The following is a 22,666-nucleotide window of genomic DNA, read 5'->3' on the forward strand; positions in this document are numbered from 1 at the left end:
GCCGTTCCCATTGAAAACAATTGAAAAAACGCTTTGGTGGACACACGGCCTAATGGTTAAATAAAAAATTAATTACAATTATTTCAATATTCATGATGTTAGAATTATACCAACAACAAAAATGAAAACATAGTAAATAACTACACTAACTACAGAAATGTCAATGGTGATGCCCTGTCCAACCACTAGGGGTCCCTCACCAGTCTTGGTGAGCAGCAGGCTGACTCCGTTGGTGAGCAGCTGAGTGACCCGAGTGTTGAGGTGGTCGATGGTTTCCTGCATGGCTTTGACCCGCATACGAAGAGTATCGTTCTCTTTCTGGAGCATCGAGTTCTCCTGAAACAGATCGCTAAAGCCCTCGGATCCGTCGTCACAGGCCACTCGCTTTCCCTGAAACAAACCCAAAGAGCAAAAGACTTGAGCAACAGAAAGCTAGGCATCGACCTCGTCCTTCCCTAGCGACAAACCCCCAATGCTTTCGTACTCGGCCTCTCTGTCAGGACGGCTCATCTCTCTCAACGCCATCACTGCTAATCGCTAACTTCTTCCAGCGGCCGTTTATCATCCAGGTCAGGCTGAGGCGCTAAGCTACTGCTACGCTCCATTAACTCCAGCGAGATCCCATGAGCTGAACCATGTTATCATGGCCCACAAGCCCAGCGCTCAGGCTTCCTCATCTCCTGGACTTATTACATCAACAGCTCCAGCTCCAACTGGGTGGCAGTGAGAGAAAGAGAAGTAGTAACATGTCTAGGCATGAAAGAGTATCACCCGACTCACTATCTACTGTAAGTTCTCCATTTGATTTAGTATCAGAGGAAGTAATTGTTTAGCTGTTTGATGAGAGTTTAATGTCAGCTCGAATTGTTTCCTCTCCAGTAAAATAAACAAGTAATAAGATATCTTGACATTTAAAGTAAATTCTGTCCCTCTAAACTGGTTCCTGCTGCCTACAACATGTCTGCTATCCTAATAACTCATGGGAGTCAGCACTTCTGTCTTTCAGACTCGCCCGAAAATGACAAATCTGTCATCATTCTAAGCCCATATGATATCCTCTCAGAAGCAATGAATGAGAGTTGTGCAATTTTGTATGAATTGTATTGGTATGGTATGTTGGTAAACCGTTCACCCCTAGGGGTGCGAGTAGATCATACAAAAAGGTACATAGTGGCATTTTACCTACAAACATCTTCCAGTAAAATCCTATGAATTCGTCTGATTTGTAGGTAAACCCTCACCATGAAGGTCCGCCCCTAAACCAAACCTCTGTGTGAGTAGGTCTTACAAAAATGTATGAAAAGGATTATTCTAATTCATGCAAATTCGCAACCAATCCAAGATGACATTTTACCGACAAATTCATAGACATATTATTTGTAGGTAAAACGGCACTATTAAGGACCCTAAACCTAACCCTCAAGAGGTGTGCGGGTAGAGATTCCCAAACTATTTTTTTGTAAAAATACTTACAAATAGTCAAGACTAGATGAGGCCAGATTTTCAGCTAATTATACATTATTTCCTCATTCAAATGGCTTCAGCATATTTGAAATATAGTGCACATGTAGTATGGACTACTTCTATGTACTTTATTTTGTCATTTTAGGAGCTTGACAGAACCAGTGCCAATTCACTCTCATTGTTTTGAAACATTGAAACATTCTACAAAACATCTTTTTTCCCACAGAGGAACATTTTATGTTATGGGGGCGAGTAAGTGATGACAGACTTTTCATTATGGGGTGAATTGTCCATTTGAGGGCTTTTGTGTGTGTGTGTGTGTGTGTGTGTGTGTTGTCCTCCTCCTCACCGCTTTGTACTCCACCAGCTCCATCTGAAGGCGTGCGATCTCTGCTCGTAAGGCGCTGATCTGCTGACTGGTTTTATCCTGGTTCACGATCACTTTGTTCTTGATGTTGCGAGCCCGGTTGGCGTACTTCAGTGTGTTTAGAGTCTCCATGAAGTCCCGGTCAGAGGGGCTCACGCAGGCAATCATCACAGTCCGACTAGATAGATAGATACACAGCAGAGGAGAAAGAAAGACGACAGGAATTCATAAGGGTCTCTATGAGATCTTACACACACACACACACAAGACGGAAAGATAAACCACACAAACAGATTACAGATAAACACAAACGCTCTCATGGATGCGGCTGGGACTGAGCGCCACTGTCTGCAGTCTCTCATGTTTAATTCAATCAACTCCCCCTCTGAACCCACATCATAAGAATATATGTGCAGCCAGTGGCGTCCAGTGTGGGCTGAGTGACCCAACACTGCGCTACACACACACACACACACACACACACACACTGATGCAGTGCACTGTGAGCATGCATTAACCTTCAAGACACAATGACTGCACTGTGCACAGCAATGTTTATAAGAGGCTCGTAAACTAAGAGTGTAAGAACAACTGTTTCTACAAAGCTTAAAGTCTCATATAGTGAATGAAAATAATTAGGGCTGTTATTTACATGTAAAATTATTTATTCATTATTTAAAAATACATTTTACAATATTTTTTATTTTAATTATTAAAAAATATTTACAAATGATCACAATCACGCCGCCACACTTATATAAATTGTGTAGAATTTACATCTTTCAATTTAATGTTATTTACTTGATATTTAATTATTTGAAAATAACAAATATAAAAAATACAAATTATCCAAATTAATCATGCATTCTAAATTATATGTAAATTCTGAAGTAATTGGGGCTGACAAATAATGTTGAGACTAATCATTAAAAAAAATTATAACAAAAATATATAAAACATTATATGTAAATTCTGAAGAAATTAGGGCTGAAAATTTACTGTTAATACATATTAACAATATATTAAATAAATAAATAAATATATAAAAATATACAATAAAATAATAAATTGAAAATAAATAAATAATAACATATTAAGAAACACACACACACACACACACACATATATATACACATATACACACATACACACACACACACATACATACACATACACATACACATATATACATAACTAAACTATTGTCCTATGAATGAAATTAATCGTGCCCACTGACAATATAAATTCTGTATAAAGTATAAATTCAATATAAAGTAATTTTCCTAAAAATAATCAATTATTTCATGTAAATAAAAGGGATAAACCTAACATATTAAAACTAGTTATTGGTTTGGGTTAAAAGAAGGGATGGTCTACAGTATTTATAATTATCTTAATTTAACAAAACAATAAAACATCTGAAGTCATGTTGCTAAGTTTGTGGGGACTAAAAGCTACATAAAGAGACTGAACAAAGTGGAACAATGTATTTCACATACAACAATAACAAAAACTGTCATGTGAGAAGGTGTGGTAATATAATTATCATAGGAGGTCCCCATGATAACAAAACTAACAAAGCTGAATACCTGAATAACTTCATAACTTCATAAAAAGACTAAATGACGTCTATGTATCAAAAAAATTTCAAGAATTATGGGTAGGGTTAATCTACAGTGATTATAATTATCTTCATTTAAGAACAATGGTTCCCTAGCATGATACAAAAACCCAGGTGTCCGTGTCTCCACACAGCTCAGTTCTAGAGCCTATTCTCAGATTCAGAAACAGTGAGCGCAATCAAACTGGCTTTCAAAAGTTGAGCTTAACCTAAACGATTATAAAGATGTGTATATGGGTTAGAGATGGAGAGAGATTGTACAGGGACTGGAAGTTACTGTAATGCGCATGCAGTGATCGCCCGTGTATGTCATACGTACAACTGTGCACGTAAAATGAAGTATACTTTGGGCTTTGTGGTGTTTAAGTGTGTATGGATGTGTATCAGACGTTACCTGTTTCCTCCCAGCGAGTCCTGCAGCAGGCGTGTGAGTTTGGAGTCTCTGTAAGGCACATGACCTGACTTCTTACTCTGATCTCCCAATGCACTGATCACATTACCCAGGGCCAGCTGCCAAACACACACACACACACAGAGAGAGAGAGAGAGAGAGACCCGGTCACGCTCCATCGTATGCTGCTATCTAAGATTAAAAGCTTTTAAATGGGCTCTCTTACAAATGAGTAACTAGGCAATAAAAACAATAGAGCTCTATTCGGCTCAGAACAATGGCACTTCTTGGCTTTCCTCCAGGCTTTCGCTCTTCTTCAGAACTCTCTCACAATGTAATTACCTTTAGTTCCCTTCATCTACTCTGACAACTACTCAAACCCAGCAGTAATGAATCGAGAGGAGGCACAACTAACGCGACACGAATATCACACCATACTTAACATGGAAAAACACGACTCAGCTGAAAGGACCTTCACTATTATGATAATGAAGTCTAGTTATTTAGAAAATCCCTGACAAAGCCAGTTTTGTGTGGCGTCGAGGTGTTTGCTTAGCGCTCATCTGAGAACTTTCTTCAGTATTGTTCTAGTCAAAGGTTAAAGAGATATGTCACTATATAATACTCATCTCATAAATCATAATCTACTCACTCTCATGAAGCTAAAATAATAAACTGCAAGGGAAAGTTGTGGACACCTACTTTTTTACTAATTTCATAATAATTAATTGTTTAAATCCATGATTATTTTAATATTTTTCCACATTTTGACATTTTATATTTTTTATATAAATATACTATAAATATAGTTTGATTATTTGTAACACATTTTTTTTCTTCAGTTTAACACGGTACAAATGTGAATGAATTGGAAATAATTTTTTTAAAGATTTACAGCACTATTATTAATATTATTATTATTATTATTATTAACATTTTAAAATTGCTAAGAAATTGATCATTTTATACATGTATTTGTTATTTCTTAAATTATTTACTAAAAATATAAATGTTTGTCTACAAAAGTAATTAAGGATTTTGAAAAGTTTAAGATCATGGGCCAGATTTACTAAACAGGGCAAATTAGTGTGAGAGCGCAAAAGCACAAAAGCACAGATGGGAGTGTAAAGTTCTGTACGGGATCTACTGACGACATGCAAATGAAAGAACACAGACGCAGCCGAATCATTTCTATAATGACCAACGCAATCTACCAAGAGCAGCGCACATTAGGCCTCATTTACACTGCCGGTCTTGATGCCCAATTCTGATTTGCTGCCTATATCCGATTTTTTTTGACCGTCCGTTTACACGTTCTTTCAACTGTGACCCATATCCGATTCATGTGTTTACACTCACCATACTATCTGAAACATAGCGCATGCTTAAAGGGTTAATTCTCTTGCACAGATGGACGAACGTGAAATATGCTTGATGCTAGCTCTGCGATGCGAGGTTAGCCGAACATCACCATGATTTTGAAACATCGCTCATGCTTCAGTTGTTGAGTGCGAGAGAGATCTCAGGACTCGTGGGAGCAGATTGTGTTTAAAATATTGGCTTTGGTCCGAAATTTTAGGATGAGCAAGGCAACCTTTAATATGTTGTGTCAACGTGTGTCCACATTCCTCTCCTACGACGACACGACGTTTCGTCCCTTCACAGACGCGCGTCGGGGTTTCTCTCGGTTTTAAACCGTGGAGACGTAGATAAAGCCTCAGAAAATCCGATCTGCCAGTTTACATGACAGTCGCATTGGCACATATCTGATTTACATCTGATTTATTTCCACATATGAACGAGGCCTGAAACCGATCTGGAAATATCCGAATGTATACGTTTTTTTCCTGTTTACACGTTCATAGAACACATCCCATCTGTGTCACATATGAGCAAAACATCGGAATTGGGTCACATTTCACTGACCGTGTAAACGAGGCCTTAGTGTCTGGTTTGAACATCATTTTTGGCCGTTAAATAATGGCACAAATACCAGTAAATTGAAGTAATTCTCATAGTATGATTAATTTAAATACTCTCCTCCCATAAAAATTGCGTCTGAAAGGGAAACTCCTACAAATGCATATGCAATAGAGTCAGCCGCAACAATAACCCTGTCCACGCATTTGAGGAGTAAATCCTGACAGTAGTTTTTAACATCAAAAGAGGGTTTGCACTGGTAAATCTGGCCTCATGTTCTGAAGTCAAATGATAGCTTTTTGTCCAGAACAGACAGAATTTTAATTTAGCACTTACAAAAAATCTTGCATTCTGCCCTTGAAAGACTGAAAAACAGCAGACAGGACATTCTGCTAGCTAACTCGACTCTCATTTCACAACAAATAACATCACTGTTTTTAGCAACAAGGCCACCTTCGGATGACAGAATCTCAATTTCGGATGATCTATCCCTGTTCTAGTCGGGACTGGAGGAGTGTGCGTACCAGGCCACAGTTGATAGAGATGCCCTCTCTCGCTCTCTCCCCCGTGGCTCCTGTGCGTTTCAGACGCTCGGATCCCGCCAGGTCCACGAAGTGAAACTTGGCAGAGAGCGTCTCGTACTCGCTGTCAGGGACACCGTTCATCTCTCCGTTCACCTGGAGTGAGAGAGGGAAGAGTACAGAAGCAGTGACAGCTTTAAGCTACTAACACAAGCATCGTCTTAAATTACAATTGCAAAATTACATGTGCAATCTTCAAAGTTTCTGCATTTTCTGTTTGCACGGACTTGTTCAGTGTTGACGTTTCTAATGCCAGTGGTTTTATGTAATTACTTTGCTTTGCACCCCAGCAGTGTGATTTTTAATACTTTAAAACTCACGACCTGCTTAAACTTGCTAACGGCTTTGTAACCCAGTAGTTTAAGCTTCCAGCTCTCATCATGATGTGTGCAGCTTCAGTTAAAGCGTTACTCTTGCCAAAATGCAACCTAGGGTCTTTTTGTTATCTACCCGAGGCAAACTTTCGTTTAAAAGCATAATTAGAATGGAAACGCCAGTTTTAAATTTGACCGTATTTTCATTTTCGGTCAAATTGCCTTTTGAATGGGAGTGATTGGGACACTTCTAGCATAAAAATGGCTATTTTTAAAACACTAAGAAGGCTCGACACAACATGAAACTTTGCTGGAAGTATCACCAGTGGCTCTACACATGAACTCCAGCATTGAGAACATTGTTTGTGTACACAGAGTTTACTAAAAAGAAAGATTTTGATCAACTCACAGTATCTGTGTCCGCCGGTGTTTTGACAGTCAAAAATAGTCGATCTCCGTAACAGGGAGGAGAGTAAAGATGGAAAGCTCCTAAAGCTTAGTTCCATATAAATTCACGGATAATTTGTTGTTTTGTCGTTAGTGAAAATCAATATTGATCTTGTATTTGAAAAAGGATCCTCATATCATATAAGAAGCAATACTAAAATTCAGAGTCAGTTCATTCGCATTCGGAGATCGACTATTTTTGACTGTCAAAACACCGGCAGACACAGATACTGTGAGTTGTTCAAAATCTTTCTTTTTAGTAAACTCTGTGTACACAAACACTGTTCTCAATGCTGGAGTTCATGTGTAGAGCCCCTGGTGATACTTCCAGCAAAGTTTCATGTTGTGTCGAGCCTTCTTAGTGTTTTAAAAATAGCCATTTTTGAGGCTATCATAGTGTGATAGCCTCAAGTGTCCCAAGCAAAAGGCAATTTGACCGAAAACGAAAATATGGTCAAACTTAAAGGTGGCGTTTCCATTCTAATTATGCTTTTAAACGAAAGTTTGCCTCGGGTAGATTAACAAAAAGACCCCAGGTTGCATTTCGGCGAGAGTTACCCTTTAATATTCGCATGAAGTCTCAGTACCAGCTGTGGCTGTGGACACACTCTCATCTGGCAGAGGTGGATGGTGAAGATGGCATGAGAGCGGGAGCTCTGGGCGTTCATCTGTGTGCTGGCGGTGGTTCGGGACAGAGCGCCCAGCTTCAGACACTGCAGGAGCTGAGGAGAACACACAGCGGGAGTGAGGAGAACAGCACTGACACACACACCCTTTACTCTAGTCACCAAAGCTTTATATGCTCATCTCAATAAGAGCCATTCAAAACAAATAAACATGATGCTAACAATAAAACTACATTTGCATAGCATAGCCCAGAGGCATTTGAGCGACGTCCGTTGGTGAAGCGCACCTTTTAAATGCATTATTATATTAAAATTGCAAACACATGAGGACAGTCTCCATGAAAGACCCACTGGCAGATGAACGTGCTGCTACATTTCTCTCCGAAACGGTAGGAAATGAAATTAGATTTAATAGAGGATTTTATCTGTGACAAGATGATTGACAGGGCAGTTTACGCGACAGGACGCACGCGACAGATCCGTCCGATAAAGATGACGAAGTAGTATGTCCCAAAGCTTGCCTACTTTTTTGCTACACATTCAAAAGTAAAACCTTTTCTTCACAAAAAGAGGACATACTTTTATGGCGTAGTGTAACTTAGGCGAATTGGGACGCAGCATATGGCTTTACATGATGACGATCGCTCTGATTGGTTTTAGGTCTATCCAATTGTGCCCAGAGGCATTTGAGCGACGTCCGTTGGTGACGCCCCTTTGGAAATGAGTTATTAATGAAGCTTTACCAGACCATAACTCAGTTACTACTGAGAATGGTCTGGTTTTGACCAGGCTAGCAGTGATATACAAATCAACATTAATTACAATAATACATATTTATTAAATGCCTTAGTTCATCACTGTGTTTTCAACAAAATATAAAAATGATGGTGCTTTCTACTCTAATTGTTGGTTTACATGTAGTTAGCTTGACTACAGTTAATGAAGATGGACAACTAGCTTGCTTACTACTAGCTTGTAGCAAGACTAGCTGTCGTTTTAATATTATATATTATTGGGATACAATTCTTTTTCTCTTTACACAGAGGCAAAAAATTTAAATGACTATTTAATACACAGCATTAAATATTTTTTTAGAATGCCGTGCCCTGATTAACCATGCACATTAATTTCTTTCAATTTTTTTAATTCATGTTGATTTCAAATGACGGAAAACCCAGATATCTGACCTCCTCCTCTGAGCTGACCAGCCGTGAGGTCACTCCTGTGGTGTAGATCCCTCCACTCCCATCCTCATGGATCTTAATGTTGGACCTTCTGTGTCGAGCCTCGGGATCTCGTGCGCTGTCAAACAGGTCCAGGATCTCCTCGTTATAAAGCTGCAGGACACACACACACACACACACCCTGTGACCTTCAGAGGGCAAAGGTCAAAAGGCCAGAGCCCCTGCATGTTTGACCTCGGGAAGCCCAGAGACCACACAAGCTGATGGACAAGGAAATGATAAATAATGATAACGTAATTCACACAACACAACAGCAAGACTGCAACTGGAGGCAGGATGAAAAAAGAGAAAGAAGCGAACAAGGCTTTTCATAGCATCCTTTACTCGGGGGAGTGACACACAAGGACTTGATCAAATCAATTCAGGGTTCAAAACAATAAATCAAACAGCTAACATAGAAAAACAACGTACAAAGTGCAAAAAGGAGTTCTGGAAAGGACGAGACTAATGAAATAAGGGCATCTTAATGCCCTATTAAAGCCGCCCCGGGGGACGCCGTCCATTCGCAGCCGCGGGACGCGAGACGAATCGGTGAGCCGCGTTTGTGCTGAACACACAGCAGCCTGTGCCAGACAGCAAGCGGCCCGGGTCGTTAAAACGCCCTGTTACAGGTTTAAACTCATTACCTAAGCCAGACTTTACACGAGGAAGGGGGTAATCGGTTTACAGCGACACTGCTGTCTGTGCGCCTGCTTCTCGCCTGATGTCACGCTAATGACCCATCACCGAGAAACATGGACGTGCGAGGGGGGTTTCTCCATGTCATCAAGATGTCAATCACATTCGTTACGAGATGATGAGGCCAAGACACTGTGACTCCAGCAATCTTCCAACATTAATGACGATAGATAAGAGATTAGAGCAGTCTGATTTACAAGAAAACACTATTTCAGTCATTCTACTTTACGGAGAAGATTTTCTGTCAAAATACATTCTCTGATCCCAGTTTAATGTTTATTGACTGCTATTAGTATGCCATTAATACGTTTATCTCCCTCAAGAGTGTAAACATCGAGTCTCCCAGGCGCCATCTAAACATCGAGAGCATCGAGAGCAGTTTGTCTCTTTACGGCTCGACCAATAGCAAGAGTTTAGCCGGTGTGGGACTGACACGTTACATGGGGAAACACATTCAGCTTCGGTTACAGAAGCGCGAACCAGATTTAGACCTTCAAAGATTACATTTATAATGTTTATTTGTGTCCAGTTAGATAGACTCAAATAGCTGTTGCGCATCATGTCAAAAAATGCAAATATGTTGGATGGGTTTATGATAAGTGAGACACTTGCGTTCGTGTTATTAGCCTGCTCGATTGCTTACTCATGACACATAAGCAACACAGCTAAAAGTATTGCTAATATGTTGGACCTTTTATTGAAAGTAGCCTATATTAACCTGTGGAGACATGCCTTCACAAGCACACGTAATACCTGGTTTGGATTAAGCGATTTTAGCCCGATTTTGGCACGATCCGCTTGACGTAGGGTGTCGTGGGGATTCGTAAACGACAACGGGCGTCGGGACACAAGATTCGATCGGTTCATCTCGTATAGTGTGTCATAGTGCTTTCCTGTAGCTCAGTGGTAAGAGCATTGCGTTAACAACGCAAGGTTGTGGGTTCGATCCCAGGGGATTGCACATGTCCATGTATAAATGTATAGGATAATGCAATGTAAGTTGCTTTGGATAAAAGCGGCTGCCAAATGCATAAATGTAAATGTAAATGTAAATAGTGGGCGACAACCTACGTCTGCGACGCTTCACGACATCACGATAAAAAGACTAGCATGTTTAATTTTTTTTCCGGTCCTCCACGACAGTTCCGTCAAGAGTGAGTGAGTGAGTGAGTGAGTGAGTAAGTGTGTGTGTGTGTGTGTGTGTGTGTGCGCAAGTGAGTGAATGAGCGAGAGTGTGTGTGTGTGTGTGCGCGCGAGTGAGTGAGTGACCGACCGACCGAGAGTGAGTGTGCGAGTGAGTGAGCGTGTGTGCATGTGTGAGAGTGAGCGTGTGTGTGTGTGTGTGTGTGTGTGTGTGTGTGTAAGTGCGTGTGTGTGTGTAAGTGCGTATGTGCAAGTGAGTGCGTGTGTGAGTGAATGTGTGTGTGAGACGGCAGGCGATGACTGGTCGGAAAGTAGCGTGTAATCTGACACAGTGACTATCATAACAGACAAAGAAATCGTGTAATCTGAACCAGGCATTAGAGATGTGTTTGTGAGGTTTGAGTTGGGGAGGCATGTGACGCACAAAAGAGGCACTTGCTAGTTTGTTGGAAAATATGCTGTATTTGTGTAATTCCTCTAGGTGCCACTAGGATGCAGAAACTACACACTTCACCTTTAAACAAGTAACACATTGAATTAAACGTGGAATTGTTTTTGAATGAAAATTGTCCAACACCATTTTTTGTTTTCCGTGCAATTCAACCACAATCATTATAATTACCATCATGAGGAGACCTAAATGGCAGCCTATTAATTTAGCCAGTCTGGTTGTAGTCTCACCTCCAGGAACTGGGCGCTGACTTTGAAATCCGGCGGGGGAATGTCAGCGCTCTGTGCCTCTAGTCTGCGCTTTTGGATGCCCTGGAAGAGCTGTTGCACTGCCCGAGGGATGATGCCCTTCTCCTCCTCCGTCACGTTCACGTCAAAGCCAGTGCCCATGGTGTAGGTCTTTCCTGAACCCGTCTGCGTGACAGAGCAAGACATTCACATGTGCACAAAACACACATTCACAACTAGTGACTGAGTAACTTGCCAATATTCAGTCATTTTAAGATTCAGTCAATTTCTTTATTGGGTCTTCATTTAACAATTTTGAGTCTCATTTGCTGTTATTACATTGTATTATATAATGTATAACAGCAAGAAGCCATGCGCAAAATTAAAATTCTTAAATTCTTTGACCCACTGTGCTGAATGCGAAAATACTAGTTTTAATTAATAAAAAAAATACATTTATTAAATGTCATATCTACCATTTATATAATTGAAGTGATTACACTTACTTCAATTGGCATAACTTTACACTAACAAATTGCTTCAACAATTTGATCAAATACTGTTTAAATAAACTGACAAAACTGTAGTTGTGTCTTGATGTACATATATAATCTATTTATATGAATCTTATCTAAATCAAATTAAATGATAATTGTGATTAAATGTAATTTAATAACAATAAAAAAAAAAAAAGTATTTCATATGCACATCGCTTTTACTTCATGTCAAAGTTCTTGATATAAAATCCGTAAAATTTTCCTCTTAATATTTTCAGCCAAATGTCTTTTTTGGCTGAGAACCTAAAAATTGCGTTTTAAGACATTTTCTGCCCAAAAAGTCAAGCTGCTGAAACTGAGGAAAACCATTATAAGAGGTGTTATTTAGGCACAGCGTGAAGCAGCAACAACCATGTTTAATATTCATCAAATTATAATGTTCAAGAAATAATTACACATACTATTAAAGTCCCCCTGGAGTAAATCATTAATCCTTTAAAACTCATTTTTTATCACCAAAATTACATATTTAAAAGTTTTTTCCTTTAAAGAAAATTTCTTCATGCCTTAAAATATCTTGAATGTAACTCGACACCCTTGCCTCATTTAGTATACGCGGTTCTATGAATATGCAAATGAGCCCCGTCTCCACTCACTCACTCAGCTCAGAGATCCACTGGTTGACGATCACACGTTGATCTGATTGGTTACAAGGTAGTTTGTGACATCAGAAACACCAGCGATTTCAAAGCGTGTTTTTGAGACTGTCTTTGGTTCACTGCAGTTTTAAGGAGAAAATACTCAGCAATGGTGTCGACTTATGAATTTGCCCAGGGTTTGTCTTAAAGCACATTAAAAACACCACATAGACATTTAAACAACATTAAAAACTTGATTTCCACCACATAGGGACTTTAATAATTTCAGATAATTGGAATAACAACAGATAATAAAAAACAGGGCATTCTCACTATAGTATTCCTCTGTTTAAACAGTAAATAATATGTTTAGCAGAACTATTAGAACATTGGCAGAACTATTCCTGTCAGGTGTTCAAGTGTCCACTCATGTTTTAGTAGACTTGCATCCACTATCATTCATCTTCTAACACACAGAGTTACAGTTTGAGCGATTAACCTCGATCGCCGCACAATAGGTGCTGTAAACCTGAAGAGCGTGTGACGAGTGAAACACACAAAGACGCCGGGCACAGCTGTCACATCCCCCGAGCGCTGAAGGGAAAGGTCACGGGGTCACGGCCGTGTTAATACTTACTATTCAGAGAAATGAACGAGCTGACGATACGGGTGTGCAAACAAGAAGGTTTAATACGATTCAGATAAAGTGTGGATGTTTTTGCTAATCTTTGAACCATTTTTTGGCATCGCAAACAACTCATCTGTCACACGCGTCGTTTTATCAAGTGTGTAAGACCTTACTTGTCCATAAGCGAAGACAGTTGCGTTGTATCCCTCGAAGCAGCCTTCGATGAGCTTGTGAACGCAGGCGCTGTAGATCTGGTGCTGCTGGGCGTCCAAGTCGAACACAAAGTCATACGTGAAGGCCTTGTCTTTACCCAAGAGCACCTGGGGCTCGCCGGGGGTAACCAAGGTGCAGATGTGACATCCCTCAATCTTCTCCTTCGCCATCTGCGGCCGGATCCTGGTGGACACAACAAAAGACAATTCTACGTGAATAAAACTCAAGTCGTGTGAGAACAGCCATATTTGACAAATCTGAGAATCTACTCGGAAAGGGTTCAATGTTTATAAAGCCAAAAAGCTGACTGGACGGCTAGCCAACTCGATCTCTATCTCTCAGGTTAATAATACAGCATTATAAATAGAAAACGTATCATTTCCAATAGTAAAAATATAAGAAATATCAGAGAGAAATTAAGGTAGATACCAAACTATCTTTAACTGGCACTGGCTGTCAATTAAAGGCAGGGTAGGTGATTAGTTCCAGAAACATTATTTGTTAAACTGGTTGAAAGGATCTTCACATCCTGATAGCAATCACTAAGTTAGGAGGTCTAAATGTATTTATATGTATATATGGCGTCTGTGGAAGGTGTATAATTTTCATCCAATCACTGCATTCGGTCCGAATCTTTTCATTTCGCCTGAATGATTGTGCAGCAGTCAGGCGGGACAGGGCAGTGCTCTGTAAGTTATGTTCAGAATTATTGTAATGTTATGTGCTTTGAGACACGAGGTAGTTTAACGCTTGTGTTTGCTCTCTGATGTGTTTGTTCGTGTGTTTTGGAGAAGCTCTGAAGGGAGGGTGGGATCTTATGCTTTCAAAGCTAGCTCGCTATTGCTAGCCTCTCTGAAAATTGTCTACCCTTCCTTTAAATGAAAAGTGCAATGGTCAAATGGGAGAAGTCAAAGAAATGAACAATTTTAACTAGCAGTGAACTTGAAATAAGTTTATATATATATATATATATATATATATATTTATATAAAGTTTTGAATCAAGAGGTAGTATTGTTTTACTCCTGTCCCGGACCCAGACTTTCAATCTTAAACTATAAAAATTAATAATAAAAATATTAATTTAAACACGCTTAAAAATATGACAAGCTAAAAGAATGATTTATATATATTATTTACAAATAAAATGATTCAGACTGTCCCACGGTTGTTTTTACCCCACAGAACAATTTAGCCTCAAATATAGTTATATTGAAAGTGAGTGTACTTGTTCACCGAGGGCACAGCAGAGTCAGTGAAGAGTGTGCTTGAGATAAAATATGAAAAAGATACGAGAAATCAAAGTAAATATCAAATTTGAGCAGAATATTTTATATTTGTGCATAATATCCAAATAAGATGTAACATTGTAATATTATGAATTTACGTGAACATTTTTATAGCTTAATTGCTCTGATACATAAAATCCTAGCTCTGAAATTAGCCTTAACAAGGCAAAGGAGTCAGGACCTTGTATTACAAAAATATAAAAAAATGTGCATTTGAGATTCGGTGGAAATTACGCTGTGGTGTGAATTTTAATGGAAAAAACTAAAATTCTTTTAAAGAATTTTAAAATAATGTACACCCATTATTATGTGGTTGATGGGCTACATTTAAAAAAAAAAAAAAAAAAGAAGAAAAAAAAAACACAAATGTTGCAATTATCTTTTATGTATCCATTTGCTGTCTATATTCTCTATGTTGTATGTCAGTGTAGTATACGTTGTGTTCATCAGTGTTTAGTACAAGCTGTGGATGAAATGGGTGATTTGTCAGACTTCCAATAAGGGCAAATCATGGGGGCCCGTTTAGCAGGAGCGTTTGTAGCCGTAACGGCCAACTAGACCTTATTCAGAGCAGCGCCACGACAGGTATGAAAGCGAGGTTGTGAAGGATAGACAAAGAAGAATAGTGGAAAACCGAAAACTACTGCAGCAAAGTGACAGCAAACCTCAATATTCACCTTAACGATCACAGGGAACTTCCCAAAGCCAACACCCATGAAAGAGCTGCATTTTGAATGTGAAGAAGATAGTGTTGTCGTGATGATAAAACCTGGTTAGTGTGAGCACCAAGATGTACTTTTCAATATCTTCAACCACCTGACTTGAATCTCGCTGAACCACAGAGGGCAGTTTAGGAGAGAAGAGCGAGAAGCCGATTCTCTCCTCCAGCATCTCTAAAGTAATAAGCAGATGTTCTGACAATATTCCACTGGAGGCTACTCAAAAGTTGCATGAATCAATTGTAAGAAGGTTGAAAGCTGTATTGAAAGCAAATGATGGTTAAAAAATTTTTTTTTAAAGAAATATTGCCCGTTTCCCAGGTGTTTACATTACAGGTGAAACTCAAAAAATGTGAAAATCGTGCAAAAGTTCATTTATTTCAGTAATTCAACTTAAAAGGTGAAACTAATGTATTATATAGAAAATTGCATGCTAAGTGAGATATTTCAAGCCTTTATTTGTTATAATTTTGATGATTATGACTTACAGCTTATGAACACCCCAAATTCAAAATCTCAGAAATTTTGAAAATGTTCAAAAGATGTAAGCCATAATCATCAAAATTATAACAAATAAAGGCTTGAAATATCTCACTTAGCATGCAATTTTCTATATAATACATTAGTTTCACCTTTTAAGTTGAATTACTGAAATAAATGAACTTTTGCACGATATTCACATTTTTCGAGTTTCACCTGTATTTTGCCCAACCCCTGTAAATACACTGTTGGACAATGTAAGTGAACAAGTAAAATAATCTAGTGAGCGTGTGAAAATTGTTTTAAGACCACAGGGCAAACAGCGCCTCCATAGGTGTTGATTTCGGTGGGGACACGTAGTGTACGCGTACCCACCAGATTTCGTCATGAGTCATTTTGTACCCACCACTTTTTTGGTTTTAAAGTGTTACATATTATTACTCATGTACATATTATTATGCATATTATTGCTCATCATAACCACTTAAAACTGTCAAGAAATCTAACCAGAAATTTGGTGATCACTGATGGTTGTTTAGGTCGCCAACATTAAACCGTTACGCTTTTTCCTACAAGCCTCAGTGAAGCAGAAACGCTTAATGTCAGATAATGTCCATAATAATTTGACTTTTGGTTCGATTTTTTGACAGTTTTCAGTGGTTATGAGGAGCAATATGAGAGAGAAATTTGATAATCATTGTCTAGGTACATTAAACCACGTCACGTCATTGTCAACATGGTACTTATGAAGCAGAATAGTGGGTCATATGTCTTATGCTTTTTGAAAACTTAAGGCTTTCTTCTTCATAAAATGAGTCGGACATCATCACATTTTTGTATACATTTTTATTTATTTACATTAGTAAGCCACAGGACATCGTCTTTCAAAACATGACCTTCGCGAAAGAGAGAAAAAAAATGAATGCGTCATTGTACCCAGCACTTCTGAAAATGCACTTCCGAATGCGTCTCTTTCCCCAGCACATCTCAAACCAAACTGAGCACCCCCCAAAAAACTCCCAATTCCAGTCATTCTGAAATGACATGAATGCACCAGTGGTAATGAGGACAAAGGCCTCATTATTACCCAGTAAGAACCAACAATTTTCTACCAGGTTGAAAGAACAGGTTAAAGCACTTTTATTAATGGACGCAAACACTTGTCATGTTAACATCAAGATTAATTGAGTCTCCAGGCTAAAAAAAATTATAATAATTCATTAAACAATTAATTAAATCAAGTCAATTAGCTTTTGCTTGGGGCATTTCTGATTAGCTGATACACATCCATCTCTACTATGGACAGATCTTTCTAATGCATTTGTATCAACTGACATGAACTGAACTGAGATGATCTTCAACTAAATGAACAAGACTGATTTCAAAGAGATCACGAGGAACCCGTCCTTTTGATTACAATCAACTTGCCTTTTAGATTCTATAATTCAGAACATTTTGGCCAACTTTTTTGTTACTTTCATTAAAAGGTAAAACCGCAACCAATCAGAAAACTTGCAAGCACATAGCAACATGCTAAAAACCAATCACAACCACCGGTGAGTGGTGATGCGCAAACACTACTCATAATTATGTCTGGATAATGTAAAAATCACATTTTAAGCTGCATTGTAATAATGACCACCAAGGTAGACCCCACTGCTCTTGGATGATAACAGTCCTACTGTCCTCAATCTCTGATACACACCAACTCATAACAAACACAACACACACACACACACACACACACACACACACACACAGGGCTGTTTCGCTCAGTTACATAAAAGAGGCCCCGGAGAGACATGGGAACACTGAGAACATGTCACGTATGGACCGACCACTTGCTCGTTGATATGAATGAGGACATAACACAGGCTCAGACTATTATTTTTATGCAAAGTCAATTCTTATTATTACAGACCAACCATAACCATAACCCAAACCCATAGAAGAAAACTTTCAGCATTTTTAGAATTAAAAGGTACACAGTCATTTTTCTCTTTAAAATGTTTCACACATTAAGAAAACAGATACTTTTTTAAAAGTACTATTAGTCCTTTAGGAAAGTAAATACATGAATGCATTTATTTGAATAATAATTTGTAAAGCGTTTTAGCGAGAAAAGTTTGTGAGCGCACCTTTAAAGGTTTATATATACAGTATGTGTGTGTGTGTGTGTGTGTGTGTGTGTGTGTGCGCGTGCGTGCGTGCGTGCGTGCGCGTGCGTGTGTGTGTGCGTGTGCGTGTGTGTGCGTGTGTGTGTGTGTGTGTGTGTATATATAAATAAATGTTTATATGTGAATAAAACATGGATAAGTTTTACGATCTCTTTATGAACTTTTTGAAGCGTCAAAGTGGTGTTTGTGTAGCCGTCAACAATGGAGGAACAGAAAGCTCTCAGATTTTATCAAAAAGATCTTCATTTGTGTTCTGAATTGTTATTTTCAGAGGACAGTAATATATACTGCTATACAAGCAACACATCGACTACTCTAAAATATATCCAAGTTTCATTTCTATATTATTGTCCCTTGAGAAGATATAGCCTACTAAAATGTGTGCGTGAAATGTGAATGAAATGTGTAGGGTGTACTCACTTTTGTGAGATATTGTATGTATGTATATATATATATATATATATATATATATATATATACACACACACACATAATATAATTATATAAATATTAATATAAATGTATTAATTGAACGTGCTTTGTCATATTTACTTCTGGGGACCATTTAATAGCAAAGTACAAACACACCACAATCTATAAAGGCGGCCCTGCAAGATCAGCAAAACGTAAAGCAGACCACAAACACACTGTCAGTAGCAGTTCAGACACGGGCAGCGTATGTTACTCACATCTGAAGCCTAATTCTGTGGCGCTACATTGATCATCAGCATCTACAGCTGTGAGGGACGCTCAAACCCACCCAATGTGGCAGGAAATGAGAGAGAACCATGAATAATCAATTAACAAGAGCACACATGCACAGTCACACACACACACACTCCACAGAATGCAGACTCAATCCTTTCTGCTTCACACACACACATCCATCCAACATGTACCCATCCTCCTCTCTCTGGCCTCAGCTGGGCCTCGGCCTCTCCTTTATCCTCTTCCACAGTCAGAAGAGAAGCATAATCTATAGCGCATTGATCAGGAGGACAAACACAACACATGAGGCGCTCCCCTGAGAGGATCACACACTAAAAATAACCCCCACGCTGGAGGATTACACATCCGCTTTAAAGCTGTGAACGAACGCGCCGTATCTTTACCTGCCATCAAACACTCAGATACAGTCCTCAAAACTGTTCTCAGATCAGCGTGTGTCGAAGGCTTGATCCGGTTATCTTAAAGAGCCATGCGATTTACAATTTCCTGAACGTCTCAGGGAGATTATTAACACTTTGCTAAATAATTATGTTGATATTTCGCATAACAAAGTCATTTAATTCCCACGGGGCTGAAATTTAAATAGGGTTGGGACTAGCTAGTGCTACTGGTGTCATTATCCATTTTTAATTATGCAAAAGGATTAACTCGAATCATAATCAGCATCTTTAGATGAGTCAGAGATGAAATCCTAAAAAAAACAACAACAAAAAAACGGATATACTCAAACACAACCTTAATTTCATACAGCGTTGTTTCCCAACGTGTCAAGGTGCAATTCAGAATATAATTCAAGTATCTCGATGGCTCTAAATTAGACTCATAAACAAGAAATCATATGTTAGGCTTCACATTTTAATATCCGCAGTGATCCATCATTCCTGTCCGACAGTCACGTGACCCATGCATGACAGCGGGAGACATCTGCCCGCCTGCTGCCTCTGTGTGTGTGTGTGTGTGTGTGTGTGTGTGTGTGTGTGTGTGTGTGTGTGTGTGTGTGTGTGTGTGTGTGTGTGTGTGTGTGTGTGTGTGTGTGTGTGTGTGTGTGTGTGTGTGTGTGTGTGTGTGTGTTTGTTTGTTTGTGTGTATGTGTGTGTACAAAACAAAAGGAAGTGTGTCATCAGTCATCAGCACTTCCTGGCCTGAAGAGGGAACTTCTTGCCACATCCTTCAGTTAGTGCAGTCTGAGACCGTGGTGAAGCCGCCATAACCACTGACACTCATTGTCAAAAAAAAAAGTTCAATGTTATGTTAAAAGTAGCTTTCTCACTAAATGTTGTTTCTTAAAGGAATGCTGTGAGCTAATATAGTATAGTTTAGCTACTATACACTAGCATAATAGATTAAAGCAGCACCAGTCACATGCTGTCCATGAACATTAATGGATTTACAATGGTAGTTAATGTGGTAAGACAGCGCATCGGAATAACTACTTAATATTTTATTATTTATTAAAAAAACACACCATTTCAAAAGACTTAAAACTGTTTATACATGTCTAGAGCAATACCAGCCTTGTCTATGCAAAGTTCAACTCCTGTCATAGATATGCAAAGCCAGAAAGCCCTGTCGGCTTTTCCCTCCACAGACGCACGTCGGTAAATTAGGGAATGAACTTGCGCTCCCGGGGGCGGTTCAGCAAAAAGAGGCGGCGTGTTCCGGCGCAAACGTTCCCTGGTGCTATTTTGCAGTTTCAGAAAACAATTCCGCCACTTTTGATACACTTTGATTCTCTACACAGAAGCAGCAGTTTTCATTTTTGCAAATCATAGGCTACATTATTACAAGGAAAAATATTAACACATGAGGGAAATCATTGTGGTGTGCATGAAGATGTGAAAAATAGGCATAAATCTAGCTTACACATTTACCCAAATTATCATACGCCTGTTTAAGCAAAGCTAATTTGGGTGGGTTTCTCCATCCCCAATGTCACTTCTCTGTGTTTTACGGCCCTGACGAGAACGTCGGTCTCCTCGGCTGTGAACCGCTCCTGGCGCGCGTCTGGCAAACCCGCCGTTATAATAGCAATCCGCCATGGAACAAGCGCGCCTGCTCTTAAAGGGAATGTGAGATGATGCTCTGATTGGTTTATTTCACGTTACGCCCAAACCACACCTATGAGTAATGAAGCTACTTCAGACTAGGGATGGGACGATTACCGGTTTCACTATAAACCACGATAAAATGTACTGACGGTTAGTATTATCGTTCAAAATTTTATTATCATTAAAACCGTGTTTGATTATCGCGATTTTAATAACTCACTGTAAATCCTGTCCAGCCAGCAACAGTTTGACGCAGGCGCAGCGCGCATTCCGCGCAATGTTGTTTTTTTATTCGAGAATGAATGGCGGAAGGCAGTGACCGTGTGCTCGGGAGATTTTTCAGCGTTTTAAGAGGACCAAATCTGAGGTGTGGTCATATTTTGGCTTTTACAAAAGTCCTGAGTGAAACTTAATCGAGGATGGTCACTACAATAGGAGGGAAACACTTCAAATCTGCTGAGTCCTCTTGTGTGACCATCACCCACTGTTTATAGCAAGTTAACTTACCAAAAACTACGTCTGGGAAATAATTGGGCACAAAATGTTGTTTTGAGTTGAAATATTTAATCTCACTCACTTGAAATAAACGTGAAGCTTCCGCGAAGAAAAGTTTGCAGCAAGTGGCTTTGAGCCAAAGACGAACGAACAAGTTCAAACAAGACTTGTACACTTATTACACCGATTTTTTTTTACCACACAATTACGGGGACATATTGAATTGAGATTAATGTTTTAAATCTTACCTGTTTATAAATCCATTTTGTACAACGTACAAAACAATCGCCCAAGAACGGAGACGCAAGTTGTATTTGAATGAAACGAGAGAGCGCGTGCTCGTCCGTTGCGATACATGGATGTGCGCTGTGTTATAATGCGTTGCTATTGACGATGGTCATTATAAGGAAGGAAATGCCACAGAATATAATCTTGCTTTAAAAAGTGCATAGAGCTGCTTGTTTTATTTGTTGTTTGTTGATTTTCAAATATTAAACTCTTTTTAGTGTGAGCATCAGTTCTTTTTGAACACTTTCATCTCGTTTTAACAAAACCGTGATAATATTGATAATCACGATAATTTTGGTCACTATAATCGTGATATGAAATTTTCATACCGTCCCATCCCTACTTCAGACCAACCCATTTTAGATTTGCGTCAGGATCCGCCCACAAAGTTACTTGCGTTTCAGATCGTTAAAATAGGGCCCCATGTGTATTTAGTCCCTCCTTGTGCCTCTTCAGTTGGACGGTATTGTTCGTGTTACATGTTTACACACTGTCTATTTTAATCTATTTAAATAAACCCTGTGCTATATACTCATCATCTTCGTCTTCCGTGGATTTAAGTATTACAACTTTAAATGTAACATATTCAGCATCTTCACTCCGGTCTTCAGTAGGGCTGACCGATATCGGGAAAAACTGAACTTGCGCCATTTTGTTTTTCTGCGATATATAAAACAGTTTCACCAGATGATTTGAATAGCGCTATTTGTAAAGAATGAATCATTCTAGAACGATTGGGGTGATTTTGCAATGGAGTGAATCTGCATAGAAAATAATAATTACAAGCATAGATAAATACAACAGAACAAAGGTACAAATGAAATAAACAGTGCTTTGTTTTTCAGGGAAGTCTAACAGTATTCAGGTACAGAAATTGAATAATCAAATGTAAAATAACTGCATATTTTTCACTGTATCAATTAAATACAATTAATCTGTGTTAAAGCTACAAAAGTGATTTTCTCTTTTTACTTTGTTGTCGGGGAAGAACT

The 22,666-nt window shown here is 38.9% G+C and overlaps 1 protein-coding gene across 1 annotated transcript in view; it reads right to left on the reverse strand.

Annotated features, from left to right (window-relative positions):
• The window catches only part of kif21b (kinesin family member 21B), a 100,034-nt gene that overhangs the window by 47,071 nt on the left and 30,297 nt on the right, over positions 1-22,666 (reverse strand). The window contains exons 2-9 of the mRNA XM_082155315.1: positions 13,411-13,633; positions 11,478-11,660; positions 8,919-9,068; positions 7,693-7,827; positions 6,288-6,440; positions 3,847-3,962; positions 1,814-2,009; positions 99-390 (exon numbers count right to left, since the gene is read on the reverse strand). Of these exons, the coding sequence (XP_082011441.1) occupies positions 99-390; positions 1,814-2,009; positions 3,847-3,962; positions 6,288-6,440; positions 7,693-7,827; positions 8,919-9,068; positions 11,478-11,660; positions 13,411-13,633 (1,448 nt within the window). The remainder of the gene's footprint in view (positions 1-98; positions 391-1,813; positions 2,010-3,846; positions 3,963-6,287; positions 6,441-7,692; positions 7,828-8,918; positions 9,069-11,477; positions 11,661-13,410; positions 13,634-22,666) is intronic.

Source organism: Leuciscus leuciscus (genome assembly GCF_965113295.1).
Source record: "Leuciscus leuciscus genome assembly, chromosome: 23".
Lineage (NCBI taxonomy): Eukaryota > Metazoa > Chordata > Actinopteri > Cypriniformes > Leuciscidae > Leuciscus > Leuciscus leuciscus.